Source organism: Eucyclogobius newberryi, unplaced genomic scaffold (assembly GCF_026437365.1).
Source record: "Eucyclogobius newberryi isolate DKJ021-1_F unplaced genomic scaffold, fEucNew1.0.hap1 SCAF_15, whole genome shotgun sequence".
Classification (NCBI taxonomy): Eukaryota; Metazoa; Chordata; class Actinopteri; order Gobiiformes; family Gobiidae; genus Eucyclogobius; species Eucyclogobius newberryi.
The window spans coordinates 32,028,020-32,048,583 of NW_027315779.1; the positions used below are offsets into that span (position 1 = coordinate 32,028,020).

At 43.6% G+C, this 20,564-nt stretch overlaps 1 protein-coding gene across 2 annotated transcripts in view; it reads right to left on the reverse strand.

Annotated features, from left to right (window-relative positions):
* Window positions 1-3,456: 3,456 nt before the first annotated feature.
* Window positions 3,457-20,564, reverse strand: part of hlcs (holocarboxylase synthetase (biotin-(proprionyl-CoA-carboxylase (ATP-hydrolysing)) ligase)) — a 30,517-nt gene continuing 13,409 nt past the window's right edge. For both annotated transcript variants that reach the window (XM_072446986.1, XM_072446985.1), the window contains exons 7-12: window positions 18,034-18,308; window positions 9,893-9,960; window positions 9,372-9,532; window positions 6,345-6,459; window positions 4,788-5,001; window positions 3,457-3,773 (exon numbers count right to left, since the gene is read on the reverse strand). In XM_072446986.1, the coding sequence (XP_072303087.1) occupies window positions 3,602-3,773; window positions 4,788-5,001; window positions 6,345-6,459; window positions 9,372-9,532; window positions 9,893-9,960; window positions 18,034-18,308 (1,005 nt within the window). In that variant the 3' untranslated portion in view covers window positions 3,457-3,601. The remainder of the gene's footprint in view (window positions 3,774-4,787; window positions 5,002-6,344; window positions 6,460-9,371; window positions 9,533-9,892; window positions 9,961-18,033; window positions 18,309-20,564) is intronic.

Below are 20,564 nucleotides of genomic sequence, written 5' to 3' on the forward strand. Positions count from 1 at the left end.
GCTTGGGTGATGGACGAGTCAGCCTCCGAGTCCTCAGACTCTGCTACCTTGTCAGAAGATGTGAAGGGGGATTAAGAAGATCCTCAAAGTATTCCTTCAACCATTGGACAACATCCCCAGTTGAGGTCAACAGCTCTTCACCTGCACCATAAACGGTGTTGGTGAAACAGTGTCACACAGTTTACCAAAATGTCAGAGGCCTTACGACCACAGCTGCTGCATTGACAATAGAGGCTGAGAATATGGTCAATGTCCCACGCCCTCCCGGGGATCTGGGAGAAGTTCTCCTGGAGGTGTGAGTTGAAGACCTTGCTGACAGAGGGCTTTGCAAGACGTTCTTAAGACCCACCACTTGGGCCAGCCAAGTCTGTTCGGCTTCAGATCCAACTCACCACCAGGTTGTGATTGGTTGACAGTGCTGGCCCTCTCTTGACCCGAGTGTCCAAGACGACACAAGTCGATCACTAGCCTCCGGCCTAGGATGTCCTGGTGCCATGTGCACTGATGGACACTCTTGTGCTTGAACATTGTGTTTGTGTCTAGCTCAGAAATCCAATAACTGAACATCGCTCTGGTTCAGATCAGGGAGGCCATTCTTCCCGATCATCCCTCTCCAGGTGTCATTGCCGTTGCCCATGTGGGCGCTGAAGACTCCAAGAAGGCTGGCTACGTTCGCTGTTGTGTCGGCCTATGTCCAAAACAGCGATGCAGAACCCTGTCCCCAACCTGAAGGCTCAGGGACGTGACCCTCTCGTTCACTGGAGTTGAGCTTTGGGGCTATAAGCAAGAACGCCAGGGAAGTGGAACTGATCCAACCCCTCTCAAGGTACTTGGGTTCCAGGGGCCAGGCTGTGTGGAGGTGAGGCCAGCGATATCCAGTCGGTAACACTCAAGCTCAGGTTCAAACATCATTATTTTACTCAAAGTTGAATTTTGATTAATATTTGCATGAGGAAACCATTTTAACAAGGTTAAAGAAATTAAGTTGATTTTGCACAATACAGCAATTTCCATTTTTTGTGAAGGCCGTGGCGCGGTCAAATAGCTGCGCAGTTTCAGGGACCGCGGCATTTCCCTTATAGCCTCATGGCTAACCCTAACCCTAACCTTAACCTGGCGCGGTCTAAAACGGCGCTAAAACGTGGTCAAATAGCAGTGCAGTTTCAGGAGCCGCGGCGTGGCCGGCACAAAAATAACATGGCAGTTTCGGCCGCGCGCCGCGGCTCTGCAGACACTCCCTTTTGTGAAACTCAATAAGAAATGTAATTAGACATGAAAAATCTCAGTGAGGTGCATACTCAAAGGAGACAAATAATGCCTCCTGTTTCAACATCAGACAGTTACAAAGTCTTTCAAATGACACTTGTTTATTGCATCTGCAAAAAAATAAAAAATAAATAATCAATTATCATAAGGCTGAGCAAAATAATGTCTGTTTGCCGTAACCCGACCGACCTGGTATAAAACTAGCCGAGTGAAACACAAATATCAGCATTTTGTCAAAATGACGCCAAATTGTTTATTTTACCAACATTTCGCTGACTCACCGACCCTACTTTCCAAAAGCGCAGTATAGAATAATTTTATCGCGCTGGTGAATTTATTTTTCCTCCCAAGGGACGCATATGCTTCTACATGTAACAGACCATGCTAGATGGAACCCGATTGCCTTTTTCCTGTTGGTTTGCCTCCTTCAGCGCCACTGAACTGGTCACCGCTCATATCGTTCTGCGTCATGGTGTGGCTTCATGTTTAAATTTGACCTGCGCTTTGCATTCTGGGACATAAACACGCCCAGCAGCGTCATCACAACAAACATGGCGGCGCCCGTGTCCCCCGCATGTTCCCCCCGCATGCCTTCGCTACCAAAGTAAAGGATAACGGCGTACAAAAAGTCGATTGAAATATCTTAAAATTGGGTTGATCGAGACGTTTTCCGACATTGACTGTTGAAGCCTGACCCCTGCCGGTCACTCCGAGTCCAAAAATGGCGACGATTTGGATCTTTTTTTTTTTTTTGGCCTTCAAACTAAAAAAATAAGAATTTGCCTACCGACCCACTTGAAAAATGTTGGGTCGGGTTACAGCAAACATACAATTTATTTGGGGCAGCCTAAGTAGGATTGACAGAAAAACACTCATTCTAGTTTATTTTCATTCCATTTATAAAAAAAACAAATGTACTGTATACAATATAGCTATATCTTCTGTAAAATACAAGACTTTTGCAGACTGTCCTGGGACGCGGCCGGCTGAACTCCAGGCATTGGTGCAAGTGGACTTAAAGTAGGAATGTAACATGCTCGTCTCCATGGAGATATTATTGCTTTGCCTTAAATGATCCACAGTATGGTATTAAACTAATCTAGCTTTATTCAAGGTAAAACATATTGCTCGTCTCGATAGTCATGTTTAAAGCCAGACTGTGGAACATTACGGCAAAGCAATAAGCACTGCATACAAGAGGGTGACGAACCTTGCATCAGAAAAGTTTCATGGTGTATCTTTAAATATGAAGTTATTGGAACTTTATTGTCAGTTAGGGACAGTACCAAAACCCTGAGAGGCAAGTGACAAATAAATAAATAATAGTGCTCCATTTTCTAAGTTGAAAATTATTTTCCCACCGTTTTCAGGTCAAAGGTCAGTGGGGCTGCTGAATAAAAAAATCAAAGTCAGGGGGGTTTCACTTTTGGTTTGGCTTTTATTTCCTTTAGCCCCACAACTACTACTTTTTTGGACTTGCAAGCTCAAACCGGAAGAAACTTGACCACCATTATTTTCTCTTGAATCTCAGGGCTTCCATAGAACAGAGTTTATGTTTGTCTTTAGGGCTGGGCTATGTGAAAAAAGTGTATTCTATATTTTCTTTTTACTCATATAGATATTATTGATGTAGTTTGTCTAATTTAAAAACAAAAATGTCTTTCACTTAGGGATGGTGAGGGATGGATCTCGTGCCACAAGTTGTGCCCATGTGGGAAATGATCTGGTGAGATTGGAGTTTACATTTGGATTGGACAAAAACGGCTTTAGCGCTGGTGACACTTACAACTCTTCAGAAGCTGCAGTTCCAAAAAAACAGTGCTCCAATGACAGCAAAAATATAAAAGAAATCGGAAATTGTGATGCCAAAATTATAAACTGGATTCCACAATTTATTCACTATAAATGATGTCAAAATCTCCAGGCTCATTACAGTCTCATTCTGGTGGACCCGATCTCATGTCACGTCATGTCAACATAGTGGAAAAGATAATAATTTTATTTTAAAAACAAAAAATAGTAAAGATTTTCCCTCCAATATTATATATATATATATATATATATATATATATATATATATATATATATATATATATATATATATATATATATATATATATATATATATATATATATATATATATATATATACTACCTAATAATAATAATAATAACTAATAATATTAAGCATTAACTGTCTGAAAACTGCCTGAAGAAAGGTTTAAGCTCAGCAATGACTGAAGTGCGTCTCAAGTGAGCATCCCTGTGGGTGTGTCCAGCATCCAGAGGGAGTGGCCTGTCTCTTAGTGGGAGGAACCAGTCCGTGGGTGGTCAGTCAGTGGCGCTTCATGACCAGCAAGTTTTTGAGCATGTCGAAAGAGTTGCCGTCGGGCTCCAGAGACAGCAGGCCACGCTCGGGACAGTGCACCTGCAGGAAGCCGTTCTGGTCCAGGCCCACCACGTCCGCCTCAGGCCCCTCCTCGCTCCACAGACGCACCCGGGTCCCACTGCACACACAAGAGGGACACAGAGGTCACCAACTGTGTTACCATTATTGTGAGAAAAAACATCAGAATTTAACCATTATTCAAGATTAGTGAGACTGCGACCAAACAGTGAAAGTTTTCATTTTCTTTCATTCCCTTTTTCTAACATGTTACTTTTCCACAAGTTTGTGACCAGCTTTACAAAACTGAACTTTCTGAAAGACAAAATGAAGTTAAGTGTGAAAAAAGTTATTTTCCTTTGGGTCTATTTTGTGGCGATATATTGAACAAAAAATACTTAATTTTGCTTCTAAAATGGTCACAATTAGAATGTTGATACCTCGACCATCACCCCCTCCACCCTGGTACGCAACCTCGGTGTCATCATGGACCCCACCCTCTCCTTCACTCCCCATGTCAGCCACATCGTCAAGACCTCATACTTCCACCTCCGCCGCATCGCCAAAATCCGACACTGCCTCACCCTCCCCGCTGCTGAATCCCTCATCCATGCCTTCATCTCCTCCCGCCTCGACTACTGCAACTCCCTCCTCACTGGCATCTCCTCCCATTCCCTCCATAGACTCCAAATGGTCCAAAACTAAATGGTTGACTGTTACTTCCTGTTCCCGTGATTAAAACCATACAATCCCGTTATAATTGAGGATTTGGTGATGTCTGGAGTGTCCCCACAAGACGATTTTGGCCGCCTCACAGACCTCTCCCAAAAATTAAACAGTTGTACAACCAAAGACGTGCAACAGTAAGACAACTTATGACAAGCGTGTTTGATCATTTGGAATTTTTAGCTTTAACTTCCTCTTTGAACTGGTACAATATTTGTTAAAAAATCTCCAGGGAATCGGGAAGGGAAAGTCGACAATAAAATAAATTTCTGTTACGCCAAACATAATACTCACATTTTATTAATCAATCTAATGTTTACACTGCATCCTAATATTGTAACTGTTACAATAGAAGAATATTGACAAAGTAGATTCTAAAGCGTTAGCGTGCAGAGAGCGAGTGTCTGACCTGTGGAGCCACCGGCTGTAGTACTTGGGCAGGACAGCGTCTGGACCTTCTCTCTGGAACTGGCTGATGAGCTCCTCCAGGACGCTGAGGGAGCGCGCGATGAGCTGGGCAGTGCTCAGGGGCCCCAGGCTGCTCCCCTGCTCCTGGTTGTGTCGCTGGATCAGGTCGTTGATGCACACCGTGGGGCTGCTGTTGCTCACGTTGAAGCCACAGCCTGAGGGACACAGGAGGTCAGCTGTGAGGTGCCGTCATGTTCCGGCTTTCAGATGTACAGATACAAAGAAGTGCAAATGACTTTAATTTCCCATTTTCTGCTAAACTGACTTTGTTATTTAGTATGAAACAACAATTAAAATAGCTAATTATTTGGTTACATTACATTAGTAGGCCTCAAAGCACTACACAGCACGAGCAGCAGGTGGGACGTACTCATAAGCAGCAGGTGGGACGTACCTACGAGCAGCAGGTGGGACGTACTCATAAGCAGCAGGTGGGACGTACCTACGAGCAGCAGGTGGGACGTACCTACGAGCAGCAGGTGGGACGTACTCATAAGCAGCAGGTGGGACGTACCTACGAGCAGCAGGTGGGACGTACCTACGAGCAGCAGGTGGGACGTACTCATAAGCAGCAGGTGGGACGTACCTACGAGCAGCAGGTGGGACGTACCTACGAGCAGCTGGTGGGACGTACTCATAAGCAGCAGGTGGGACGTACCTACGAGCAGCAGGTGGGACGTACCTACGAGCAGCAGGTGGGACGTACTCATAAGCAGCAGGTGGGACGTACCTACGAGCAGCAGGTGGGACGTACTCATAAGCAGCAGGTGGGACGTACCTACGAGCAGCAGGTGGGACGTACCTACGAGCAGCAGGTGGGACGTACTCATAAGCAGCAGGTGGGACGTACCTACGAGCAGCAGGTGGGACGTACCTACGAGCAGCTGGTGGGACGTACTTATAAGCAGCAGGTGGGACGTACCTACGAGCAGCTGGTGGGACGTACTCATAAGCAGCAGGTGGGACGTACCTACGAGCAGCTGGTGGGACGTACTTATAAGCAGCAGGTGGGACGTACCTACGAGCAGCTGGTGGGACGTACTTATAAGCAGCAGGTGGGACGTACCTACGAGCAGCTGGTGGGACGTACTCATAAGCAGCAGGTGGGACGTACCTACGAGCAGCTGGTGGGACGTACTTATAAGCAGCAGGTGGGACGTACCTACGAGCAGCTGGTGGGACGTACTTATAAGCAGCAGGTGGGACGTACCTACGAGCAGCTGGTGGGACGTACTTATAAGCAGCAGGTGGGACGTACCTACGAGCAGCTGGTGGGACGTACTTATAAGCAGCAGGTGGGACGTACCTACGAGCAGCTGGTGGGACGTACTCATAAGCAGCAGGTGGGACGTACCTACGAGCAGCTGGTGGGACGTACTTATAAGCAGCAGGTGGGACGTACCTACGAGCAGCTGGTGGGACGTACTTATAAGCAGCAGGTGGGACGTACCTACGAGCAGCTGGTGGGACGTACTTATAAGCAGCAGGTGGGACGTACCTACGAGCAGGTGAAAGGTGGAGCCCAGCACAGTGGAGGTCACCAGGACTCCGCCCAGCTTCAGCCCACTGCCGTGGTAGATGTCGTTAGGCCACTTCACCCTCAGGTCCAGGTCCTAAAAGCACACTCAAACTGAGACAACATACAATGCAAACTCCACCTTCAACATTGGGGTACCTGAATTTTTGTCTTGTAAATGAGTGCATTTTGTGTTTTCCCCCAAAGAAGATATTGTAAAAGCAGCACTTTGTGACAAAAGGAGACTAGATATGCGATATATTCAGCGAATAATAAAGTATTTCCATTCTAGTTAAGCTGTTCTCAGATTCGTCCAAAAATGAATACATGAAAGAAAAGTGTATAATCACATTCTACTGCAGAGGTAAGAATGTGATGTAGGTGTCAGAGGCCCCGCCCTCAGAGGCCCCGCCCTCAGCTGCTTTAAATCCCATTTATCTGATAGGTACCAATTTGTTCATGTGTGTTCATGTGCCACAGGGGTCAGTACTCGGTCCAATTCAGTATACTTTTTTATGTTGCCGTTAGGTCACATGATCAGGTCACATGGCATTAACTTCCACTGCTCTGCAGATGACACTCAGCTGTATTTATCAATGAAACCTGATCAGAGCGATCAAGTAGACAGACTTAGTGCTTGTGTGAAGGAGATAAAAACCTGGATGACACTTAACTACCTGCTTCTTAACCCTGTAAAAAACAAGGTCATTGTGCTGGTCCTAAACATGTACGAGACACTTTATCTGAGCAGATAGTCACACTGGACAATGTCAGTGTCGCCTCCAGATCTACTGTAAGAAACCTCAGAGTCTTATTTGACCAGGAGCTCTTTTAAAGCTCATTTAAATCAAGCCTGTAAAACAGACTATTTCCATTTGCGCAACAAGAGCCAAAATCAGAAGAATCCGGCCTAAAAGCGATGCTGAAAAACTTATCCTGCATTTGTAACGACTAGATTAGACTGTAACTCCTGCTCGCAGCAGGTCCTAAAAGCTCCATAAAAAGTTTTCAACTGGTTCAAAATGCAGCAGCAAGATTACTAACAGGAACTAAAAGAAGAGAGCACATTACGCCGGTGCTGGAGTCTCTTCACTGGCTCCTGTCCAGTTTAGAATCACATTTAAACTCCTCCTCCTGACTTACAAAGCCATAAATGACATGGCCCCTCCCACCTCAAAGATGCTATAGAACCATATCATCCAAACAGAGCTCTTCACTCTCAGAATGCTGGCCTTCTGGTGGTCCCAAGAGTCTCTAAAAGCACAGTAGGAGGTAGAGCTCCTGTGTTATGGAATCAGCTCCTGTCCATGTTAAAGAGGCCGACACAGTTTTCATTTAAGTCGCTTATGGTCAGGCGAGTTAGGAACAGAAAAAAAACCTACAGTTCCGCTGCCCTAGGAGCAACTATGCTAGGGGAAGTATGGCAGCTTGAGCACTATCCTCTGCTTCTGACTGCTTTTTCAATCAAACAATATTTAATATTTAATTTCACTTGCAATCAGTTCATTGCTTTTCCTTCTTCTCCCACGTTCGCGCCTGCTCATACTTTGACAGATTCAGCGACTTGCAAGATCCTCTTCAGGACAAGGGAGAGGTATTGGACATGGTCCTCTCAGGTCTCGCTGAAGATGACGACATAGCCGAGATAAGCTGCACTGCACTGCTCACACCCCTGGGGAACTCCATCCATCATATGTTGAAACGTGGCATGTGCTCCATGCAGCTTGAACGGCATGACCGTAAAGTGAAAGCAGTTTGGAACATTGTGTACAGCCATGGAGACTCTTTGAGGGGCACTTGCCAGTATCCTTTTCAAAAGGTTCAATGTTGTGATGTACTTGCCTGCACCATTCTTCTTCAGTAAGTCATCAAACCTTAACGTTGGATATGCGTCTATCTCGGACACAGTTTACGGGAGTCTATGAATATCCTGGGTCAGTGGAGCAGTCCTTTTTCAGTGATTGTGTTCATGAAGGACAGAACAAAGTTGGAGGGTTGATTGACTCTGAGCCTCAGCATCTCAGATCTCATTATTCTGGAGCTTCCCAATGAGCTGCTGTGGACCTCGGTAAGTCCTGTCAAATTGTCCAGCTGACTGTAGTTCTTCCAGGACTAGCAGCGAGGACTGATTGAAGGTATGGAGCAGCTATGCAACTTACTTCACTTAATTCCTCCAGTCCCATGTCCGACTCTTACCCGTCCTCATCTTTGTCCAATTTCTGCCAAACAGGACTTTTGCTGGAGCCTGGACGGGACACTTCCTCCACTCCTTTAGGAGGTAAACGTGGTAAGTCAGGACTTTGTAGGCGACTAATCCTATCCTGCAGGCAGAAGTGTGAGGGCCGTGCCTTTTTGGAGTCTCTTCCAGTGAGCTCCACTTCCTTCCCAAGCATTGCCATGGATATTGAGGCCCCTGGTGAAGGAACATGTAACACTGCCAAATATAAAAAAGAGAAGGAGAGTTCTTTTCTGGTCGATGTCAGCAAATGTTGCAAGGCAGGTTTTCTTCTCAGAGGCAGCAAGAGGAGATGACAGACATGTCAAACGCCCCAAAAATACACATTTTAATTATCACAGGGATTTTAATATGGTAAAATGTCAATTAGTTCTCCATTAAGATGGACATATAATGCTATGTCAACTTTGAGCTTTTAACCTTGTTACAACAATGTTTCCTCATCATTTGTATTCTCAGTGTTGTATTTTGTATTGATTCGTGCATTGTCCTGTAACTGAGGTGCCAATGTTCAGAACATTCTTGTTTTCAACTACTGTCCCTGCCCACATCTCTGTACTTAGTTGTGATTGTTTGAAATACCTAAAATTGCCACTTTTCAAAAATAAAAACATGAAAATGACAATCTGCTGCTTAGAACGCTGAAATGTCAACATGAAGATGCACAGAAAGTCATTGAACCCGTTTCCATTACCAAGCCATTTTAGATTAAATTGCGGTTTACAAAGAACAAAATGTATAATGACGATCTACTTATGTTTAATACTAAATACCTCATAACCAGAAAGTGTGCGCACAGCCTCCACCACAGCCAGGGCCACCAGGTGCTGGAGGAAAGGAATCCTCTGACCCAAGCGAGAGGACAGCTCCACCTGCAGGCAGACTGTGAACATGGCACAGCCCAAAGGACTGAGCCAGCCGTTCCTGCTGCGGCCTGTGCACACACACACGCGCATGCACACACACGCGCATGCACACACACACACACACACACGCGCATGCACACACACGCGCATGCACACACACGCGCATGCACACACACACACACGCGCATGCGCACACACACACACACAGACACACACACGCGCATGCACACACACGCACACACACGCGCATGCACACACACGCACACACACGCGCACACACACACACGCGCGCACACACACACGCACACACACACACGCACACACAGTGAGATGGGGACATGTTGACTTTTCATCGTTTAAGGGACATTACATTGATTTGTCTGCATTTCCATAAGGGGGCAGGTCCCTATGATGCACACAAAACTCACCTCGACCGTGACTTTGATGAGCTGCCACTGCCACCAGACCCATGTTGCCGGGCACACGCATGTTCAACCTGTGAAAAGAGGGCCAAGTTCCATGAGATGAGAAGTCGCGTTTTTTATTTGTTTTTATCTATGAAACTCGACATTTTTATGACGCCAATAATAAAATGCCTGAGTCTGCTCTTTTACAGAGTTTAATACAGTAAACCAGTAAGAATTGTTGGCAAAGTCCAACTCAAAACTTCTGATATTTTTGTTTTGAAAAACAGCCGTAATTCAGGGCTGATCCTCAAATCAATGCTATGGAGTAAACCCCTAAATGCCCCTTAAGGCGGTACGGTGGCAGGTGGCCCTGGAGCTTTTCAAAAATGCATGAAAATGAAACTAGATGGGAGGGATATATTTGTTGTTTTAATATGATTTCTGTAGGAGGATAAACATGACACAAACATTCTTAACGTTTTCCAATGCTGTAACATTTTTTATAATAAATATTAAATTTCAACATTTCCGTCAACGAAGATTTGCATCACAGCCTGTTGTCAAATAACAAAAAGAGTCATTTGGAAAGACATTTTCAGGATGACATGAAGGATTCGCCGCAAAGACAGTGAAGGAAAGATAAATTAAAACATTAGGCAAAATCACCAATCGGCAAATCAATGACATTAATTCAGCTCCAACAAACTAAAGTCCCTGTGATGAGTCGTGACGTGATCGATATCGACGAGGCAGCGCTGTTATGCAGGTATGTGAACTTTGATGGGATGATTTTGAAGAAATGATCAAATATGTAATTGCAGTGTTCAATTCCACTGTTGCCCAGTTATGGTGGGAAAAAGAAGAGGATTGTATTGTTATTGAGGTTTGAAGTGGACCACGTTTTTGTTTTTTTCTAATCCTCAAAATAAAAAAGACACCAAAAATCTGATTTCCTAATTGTATTTCTATATTTTCATCAATGCAACAAAATATGATACATTAACATTGTAATGGAAGTTAAACGTAAAGCACCAATCGTATAGCAGAGTCACGTGGTGCGTCTCTCTCTCCAGGGGGCGTTGCAGGGACAATAAACATTTAATTAGGAATACTCATTATGTATTTGTAGCCTTGTCATTTTGATAGTGGGATCATGTAGCTAATATCCACTTACAGCCTTTGTTCCCGTCATATAAGGCTTTGACATTTTTGCGGCTCCAGGCAGATTTGTGTTTTTGGTCCAATTTGGCTCTTTGAACATCAAAGGTTGCTGACCCCTGGTCTAGATTATTCAAACATTTTCTACAACTTAGATATTATTACCTTTGAAAGTTCAGATTTTAGTTTAAAAAAATATTTCAGTCAAAGGACTCTGATGGTCATCATTCTTTATGATTTCTTGATTATAATAACTCATTATTTGTAAAACCTATAAAAGTCCCGTTTCTCCAAGTCAAATGTTTTTTTTCAACATATCAATGTGATTATCTTTTACAATCTGGTAGAAAACCAATATACCTTTTGTTATCCAGATTTTAAATCTCAAATCTTTGCTGTTAAAGGCGATTTGAGAACGCAGGCGGAAGTGCGTGTGGACTGATACAACACACGTGCGTTTGTTTATTAGCGCGACGGATCTCATTGCATCTCTCGTCTCCCGTAGATTTCCGTCTTCTAATGAGTCAGCTCGAACAGTCTTTCTCCGTCTTCATTTTGTCCCGTACACTGAGGGAACTATATGGATCAATGCGCTTAGACACGCGGAAACGTGGGGACGAGCCGCACGCGGCTGCAGGTGAGCGGTAGGTGCGTTTTATGATTGATACGTGGCAGGACTAATCGGCAGTCCACGCCACGAGGAAATACTTTGATCATAAGCCAACCAGTTTAAGATTTAAACATTTTTGTTCAGGTTTACGTATTGATTTGTTCTCTCCAAGCTGTGAGCACAATATGGGAAGTTCTGGTTTGGTCTAATATAATAGAAAATGATCTGTGTAGCAGAACATTTTTATGTTCCATCCCATCAATTGTAACACCATGAATTGTTTTTGATCGTCTGGTACAGTGGTCCCCAAACTTTTTGACTCGAGGGCCACATTGGGTTCTAAAATGTGGCCGAGGGGCCACAGGAAAATATGGTGTGTTTGTGTGAACTAATGAATTACTATAAATTACACGCAAGATTTGACCTGTAACTTGTAACAAAGCAAGGCTCAATGTACAAATTGTTTTCCAAATGCATTAAATAATGATTAATTATCTACTGACTTCTACTGTCCACAAGAGTCTTCTACAGTGTGTCAAACACTTGCGCTTCCTGCTTGATTGGCCCCGGTGGCCGTTTGTGGTGAATTTTATTTTCTGCGCGCCATAGATTTTCTTGTGCGCGCACTAAGTGCGAGCAGTGCACTATGTGCGAGCAGTGCACTATGTGCGAGCAGTGCACTATGTGCGAGCAGTGCACTATGTGCGAGCAGCTTAGAGGGAACAGTGCCATCTCTTGGGGAAATGTGGGCATTACAGGCGAAAGGTAAAATGAACGGCCAGCCACAGTATCGTGAGTTTGAATCCCAAAAATATTGAGAAAAAAACAAGATGGGCAGAATAATTAAATTTTAACCAAACAAATACAATCACCGTTTGAATCCTTCTGCAAACATCTTTTCACCAACATATCAAGACCAAAATATATTTTTTCCTAGATACTCTCAATTTACCCACATAACCAAAGAGAAAAACAAAAAATGAGGTGCTGAAATAACAGTTACTGAAATTCAAAGTGCACTTAAAAGACTAAAAAACCATAAATGTCCGGGGAGTGACAAGTTCACCTCCGAGTGGCTCTAAAAGACACACTTTCTCCGTTACTTTTGCCAACTTTTAACTGGGCCCTTAAAAAAGCTCGGAGTTGGAAAGACGCCATCATATCCTTAATACCTAAAAAGGGGACGGATCGACTTGACGGTGCCTCATACAGACCAATCTCTATTCTGAATGGACTGAGTGGACTATTGTATATACACCTCATTTATGTCAAAAAGAATGGAACAAATACTCCCAAATGGACAATGATCAGACAGGATTTATTAACAAACGACAAACACAAAATAACAAGACGATCTTTACACACGATGAACCATATACAAAAGCAACAAAATAAAGCTGTAATAATACGTCTGGATGCTGAAAAAGCTTTTGATTCAGATAGTATTCTGTTAGTACTGAGAACATTTAAAATAGATTATTTAATAGTAAAAAATATTGAGTCTCTTTACGATAGCCCAACCTCAAATGAACGGTCAGTTCACAGACCCACCGAGTTTGGAAAGAGGCAGTGTATAGTATAAATGAATGACTATATATATATATATATATATATATATATATATATATATATATATATATATATATATATATATATATATATATATATATATATAAAAAAGTCTTATGTCCATCGCGCTCTTATTTCCTGGTTTTTCGGTATCAGATAGAACTTCTCTCCGTTTATTTTCCCGGTTGCTGCATCAATTGCCTCATAAACCTTTCACCATTGTGATAATAGTAAAGAGTGTGATATCATTAATGAAGTTTTGGGCTTCTTTGAGCCGTGTTTCGTCGTAAATCGAAGCAGAAAAACTCCGGGGCTTGTAGGGAGACACGAGCAGCGCGGAGCCGGGGGGAAGGGGGCGGGAGGCGATAGGGGGGAGGGGGAGTTGGGGAGGGTGAGGGGGGATGGTGACGCGTGCCTGTGGTTATGACGCGGTCTTGCACCCACCCCCGGTCAGTTTGGAGATTTGCGGAAAGGAGATAGTCTGTAATATAGCTAAAAACTGCGGGAATCAATCAAAAAAACACTCTGGGAACATATATGAAGCACAAATAGCAATGTAAGAAGGTTAAAAGCTCTGAAACATTGATTTTGCATGTTATGGGACCTTTAAAGAGCAAATGTAAAAACAGTACTACAGATGGATGAACAGGACAGGCTAATGTGAGGAGGTTCTGCCCGGCGGGCGGGGCTTACTCAGAGTATGATAAATATCCCAGTTCTCAGACTAGAGCCGCAGATTGAGAATGACTCTTGGATGGGAGTCGAAATGTCTAGAATGACTTCAACTGAATCTTTTTCTACATTAGAGTGAATGGTGAAACTCTCCAGAGACGTTTCAGCTCCATGTCTGCACTGGAACATCCCACAGCGAGACCGCAGCCTATACCTGCATTTGAACGCCTCACCACATATTTTAGTGTAACCGAGCCTTCGGAACATCTGCTTACAATCTTTCTAATTGCAAGTGGGGCATTGGAGGTCAATGGACTGTTTGATTTCACGGTTAAACCTGCCATGGTTATGTGAACTCCCAAAGTGTTGATTGTTTCAGTGAGAAACTAGATCGCAATCGTTATTATTGAAGAGAAGACGGTCACACCACCGAGAGAAAGCCCAATTGAAGCTAAGCAGGGTCTGGTTAGTACTTGGATGGGAGACCACTGTGTGCAAACTGTTGCTGTGTTCTTAGGCAAGACATTTCAGCCAGCTTACAGAGTAGAAGTACACAGGTGTATGAAAGAGTGAGTGCAGATGCAGGACTACAGATGGAAATGAGCCAAAGGAGCATTTAGTTCTCAGTAGAATGTAAGATAAGGGTAGGACGAGACACTGCAGGTGATTCACAATATAATTTTCATGTAATGTTCTCATATCTCTCACATTTTATGTGTAAAAAATACCAAATATAAATTTAATTTGAAATCAGGTTTAAATTTGTTTATCTTATTTAGTATTTGAGTAAACAGGATCTTGGATCATGGGAGAAAGTCATGTGGTCAGATGAGCCCAAAATAGAACATTTTGGTATAAATTCCATTCGCCGTGTTTGGAGTAAGAAGGATGAGTACCATCCCAAGAACACCATCCCTACTGTGAAGTAGGGCTGGGTATTGCCAAGACCCTTGCGATACGATACGTATCCCGATACAGGGGTCACGATACGATACATGTCCCAATACATTTTTGAAAAATGGGTCTTAAAAATGTACCAAATGGGTCATGTTTTTACTCTGGATAAGAAAATGTATGAAATTTCATGTTTATCCACAAAGCACTTATTTTTAAATCCATTCTGCTCTAATAACGTCATACATCCAACCAACTGATCCAAATAGAAATATAAGGAACACATTCTAGTAAAGTATTGCATGTTTCATGCCAAACAATTGGCCTGGTCTGAACAGCTGCAGCAGCATCTTCTGCACACATCAGCTTCTGATCAGGTCCACAGCTCCTTCGAGAGAGGAGCGCAGCACAAACAGCAGATCAAAAGTACTATTTCACCTCGTTTAAAGCCTACGGGCCCAAAAAAATCTTTATTTTAAATTTTTTTTTTTTTAAATAAAAAAATATCGATACTGTGACTCAGTATCGATACGCGTATCGATACGGAGTCCGTGACGATATATCGCCGTATTGATATTTTGAACACAGCCCTACTGTGAAGCATGGGGGTGGAAACTGCACAGGGGACAGGACAACTGCTCTGTAACAAGGAGAGAATGAATGGGGCTCTAGTATAGTGGGATTTTGAGCAACAACCTCCTTCCCTCAGTCAGAGCGTTGAAGATGGGGCTTGGCTGGGTCTTCCAACATGACAATGAACATGACAATGACCTGAAGCACACAGCCAAGAGAACCAAGGTTCTGGAAGGGCCTAGCCAGTCTCCAGACCTAAATGCAGTAGAACATCTTTGGAGAGAGCTGAAAGTACGAGAGTACAGTCTATATCCTTTTCCTCGGATGAACAGATGGACGGGGCCTACCCCAGCAATGCGTCATCAGCGTTGAGTGCCGCGGCACACTTCCCTGTTTCAGCCGGTTTCAGCCCATCCCCCAGGAAGCACTCTGTACCTGGAACACCCCCCCCTTCCCCCCTCCCCCAGGTGAGAGGAGCCGCGGCGACTTCTTTTGGTCCAACTGGGACACAGCTTGTTTATTTGCTCACCGTGTCTTCTTTGAGAAAATGTGTTAAGGGCTGTAAATATGTCTCTACACTGTTTAATTTGCTGAAGGAGAACACAGTACATGGAAGGTGTCTGGAGTTTATTTAGGGTGTTTTGTTTGCCCACGACACTTCACTAAAGTCGTCAGGACGAAAAGCAAAGTCTTCCTGGGGAAAGCGCTGTGGCAGGCTGGGAGAGGACGCGCTAGGAAAGGACGCTGGGAGAGCCAACGCGGTGAAGTTAGTTTCACGTTGGACAGGAGAGCCCGGTCCGCTGCTCTGTGAACCTTCGGACTTGTGGGATGGAACGCGCTATTCCCAAGATAAAAGAAGAGAGCGCGAGAGCTGCAAGTACAAGCTTCCTGACAAGGCGTTTGTTATTACTTTGTTTTGTGATGTTTTTCATTTATTATGATGACTGCAAGTGCTTGAAATGTGATTATTGCTTTTATTCTTCGATAACTTGGCATTCCCGTGTGTCGCTGTGTAGCAATGTCTTGGCAAAATAGCATGATATGGGTCCTTGAAACTCTGTGTTGCTCAGCGACAGCCCTGGAACCTGACAGATCTAGAGAAGATCTGTGTGGAGGAGTGGCCAAAGTCCCTGCTGCACAGGCTTTTAGATAGAGGGCCACCACAACGGCGGCGTACTACCCAAAAGATAGCGCCAGGCTGAAAAAACATCCGCCAGGTTGAAAAACAAAGATCGTGTTTTTTATTCAAGTAACATACAACGCTATCATATAGTTAGGAAAGCTACACTCAATAACATAGACGACTTCCATTCTGGTCCCAAATGTTTATTTGGCACCTGTTCACCAGATCACCTGTTCACCAGATCACCTGTTCACCAGATCACCTGTTCCACCAGATCACCTGTTCACCAGATCACCTGTTCACCAGATGACCATGCACGCGCGCGCGCCGTAGAGGAACTTTTCTGCTCGCGCCGCCCACGGCGCTCGATAATATGGGAAGCCAATATGATCACACTCCGCCACATAGGAGCGGCGTATGGCATAAATTAAGAGAACGGCGGCACCGTCTAGCGTAAATTACGGCGCTTGTTTACGGCGCACGGTGTTAAAAGTGCTGCTTTATTTTGTAAAAGTGGCCGAAAATACGCTGCGATACGCCGCTCCTAAGTGGCGGAGTGTGATCATATTGGCTTTGGCGCAAGCACACATTTTTTTTGTACTTTTTATTAGTCCAGAGAATGCCGAAGCTACTTGTTTATTCTAAAAGCTGCTGCTGCAGTGTGTGCAAACCTGTTCCAGAACTACAGGAAACATTTGACATCTGCAAACAAAGGATTCTGTACCAAATATCAACATGGATTTTCTCAGGTATTCAAATACTTATTTGCAGCAATAATATACAAATAAAGTATTCAAAAATCATACAATGTGATTCCAGATTTTTTTTTAGATTCTGTCTCTCACAGTGGAAATGCACCGACAATTAAAATTTCAGACCCTTCAAAGTGGGAGAACTTGCAAAATCGCAGGATGTTCGAATACTTACTTTCCTCACTGTACCTGCTGGACACTGACCTCCACAGCCTCCACACACTGCATTCCATCAGCCGTCTGTGCCAAACCACTGCTCGGCTTTACTTCTCTCTGTACACACAGCCCTAATGACAACACTGTCTGCTCCCATCAGCTCGTGTCCTCTCCCGGCCCATTTGTCAAACTTTATGACAGCCGTAATGGCTCCCAGCTGCAGTGCTCTGGCCCTCAACAGCCTCTTGGAGCGCACATGTGGACCGGCACAAAGAGGGCTAACAGAAGCAGAGCGCTTTCACAGCCGGGGTCACAGAAGGGTCACACAGGGGTCACAAGCACTTTCTTCAGGAGTGTGCATATAACGAGCAGGGCTGATAAAGCAGAAATCAAACTCGTACAGATGGATTGGTTATAATTAACAAACTGCTGAAGGCTGCAATTACTTAGGTAATTTAATCACTAATTGAACTAAATGTCTCCATAAGGTTTTACGTTGTATAGAACTGGTGGTTTGACGCTCAACAAACTTGATAAACTCACACCCGCTAAGAAATGTATATGTGTGTTATATATATATGCATATATATATGCATATATGTATGCATATATATATATATATATATGCATATATATATATATATGCTGAGCTCACCCGTCTAGCAGATCCATGGTGGAGCTGACCACCTCGGCGTACAGAAGCGTTCGCCCCAGCAGCCTGCTCCTCAGGTGGGACTGGTAGGTTTGCAGGCTGAAGTGCTGTGGACAGGGGGCCTCGGCGCTGTCCCATACCAGCGACACAAGGCCCTCTGGAGGGTCGGACTCTGCTTCTGAGGAAGACACCAGTCTGAGGGAGACTTTAGGTAGACGCAGCAGGCCTGTGTCATCCGCCTGGTCCTTCAACCACTTCACAAACTCACTCTTTGCTTCCTGTGGACACAATCTGACATTAGACACGCCCTGTGAGTGGGTAAGAAGTTTTTTAATACTATCATACTATATTCATTTTTATAATAAACATAATCCTATATATAAAACAATTTATGTATTATTGTCAGAGGAACGGCTCGTCCTGAAGTTAAAGGCGTAATGGAAGATTTTTTTGGCCCCAAATCTGAGTCTTATTTCCTCGTGGCGTGGACTGGCGATTAGTCCTGCCACGTATCAATCATAAAACGCACCTACCGCTCACCTGCAGCAGCGTGTGGCTCGTCCCCATGAGAGCAGCACGTTTCCCTGTGTCTAAGTGCATTGATCTATCATAATATAGTTTCCTTAGTGTATGGGACAAAATTAGGACGGAGAAAGACAGTTTGAGCCGGAAATCTACGGGAGACGAGAGATGCGATGCGATCTGTCGTGCAAATAAACAAAGGCACGTGTGTGTTGTATCAGTCCACACGGGGGAGTGGCATGCGCACTTCCTCCTGAGTTCTCAAATTGCCGAAAAATCGTCCATAACGCCTTTAAGACATCCAGTTGGGAAGATTGTTTCAGGAATAAAATCTAAATGTGATGTGACACAGGTAGAGGTCATTGCATACTGTACACAAGGGCCAAATATAAAAATCTTGTTGATTTAAACTGTCAGAAAAAAATTGTTTCTTGTGCAGAAATTGTCACTGCATTGATGACATAGACCAAGGATATTCAGGGCCCGGGAGCCAAATCAGGCCCTTCAAGCAATTTAATCCAGCCCACAACCCAACTGTGATTTTATAGTCCATAAACCGCGCAATCTCTTCATTTCAGCACATACACAAGAGCTGCAAGATTGATCGTAATCCGATCAAAATCACTATTTGAATGGACGCAATAAATAATACATTTATTATAATTTAATAAATCTGATATAGGAGCGTTAGTGAATTTCTAGAAGAGAATGGCAGGCGTTGTAATGATTGTGTGGCTCTGAAATGAGTGTGAGCTGACTGAGCACCTGAGCACACTCATGTTACTTTGCATCCTGATTTACATGTGGAGCTGCACCTGGCAACAATCCAGCCCCTTTGAGTGACACAGACGAGGCCAAACATACAGAGAGTGGGCTTCAAATCAGCACCAACTCATTAGTGAGACCAAAATATCAATACAATATAATCATATGTTTTGGTTGTTTGGTTAAATCATTGTTTATTATTCTTTTCCTTGGACTTTTCCCGCACTCTTGGGTTTGGGGAGTTCATCTTGAATGGCTCCAATCAGTTTCTGATTGAACAAATAAAGCCTACGGGCCAAAAGATATAACCAACAATTATAATGTAAGAAATGGAAAATATCACTAATCTAATTTCATTTATTTGACAAAAAAAAGAGAGGACATGTTGGATATCGTATTGTGTATTTGAGGAGTTTGATTGAAAATTTGCCTAAAATTTCATATTTTAAAAAGTTAAAACATAAATACCAATAAATCGAGCTCAGAATTAGATCCGAACAAATCCTTCTGTGCTTGTATGTTACATTTTGTATAATTCTATGGATGAAGTGGAACATCTTAAGCTGTTTTGTTGTTGTCAAGAGAAAGCTTTTATGTTGAGAGCAAACTGACCAAAACTAAAAATGGCGGGGTGAGGTTGGTGGTGTGTGTGTGTCTGTGTGTGCGTGCGTGTGTATGTGGGTGTGCGGTGTGTGTCTGCATGCGCGTGTGTATGTGGGTGTGCGTGTGTCTGCATGTGTGTGTGTGACCTGCACTCTGACCGCCCGCCCTGCTGTTCCAGAGCTTAAACGTATGTGCATACATTTACATACATTTACACACATCAGGCCATATTGTTTCCATATGAGCACTATGAGCACAGACATGTTAATGATACGACTAACGAGAGCTGGGGAAAACTGATATTTTAGCACACAAAATGTGCTGGGAGCAAGCGAAAAATAATGTACCAACTATAACAATAATGGAACAAATGCAATAACATGTTAACCGGACAACATTTTATTTTCTAAACTATAATAATCAATAATTATTGAATAATGGTCCTGTCCAGATCATAGAACTATAGCGATTTTACATTTGACATCAACATTGATTGTATTAGGTTAATATTCAGTGTTCTGTTGTCAGTTAATATAGTTATAGTAAAGATGTCTCTGTCCCAAAGGGTTTTTAATTAGAGACAGAATTGTGCTGCAGATATATTTTCTGCAGGTTTGGCCAGAGCAATTTTCCATGTAAAATGT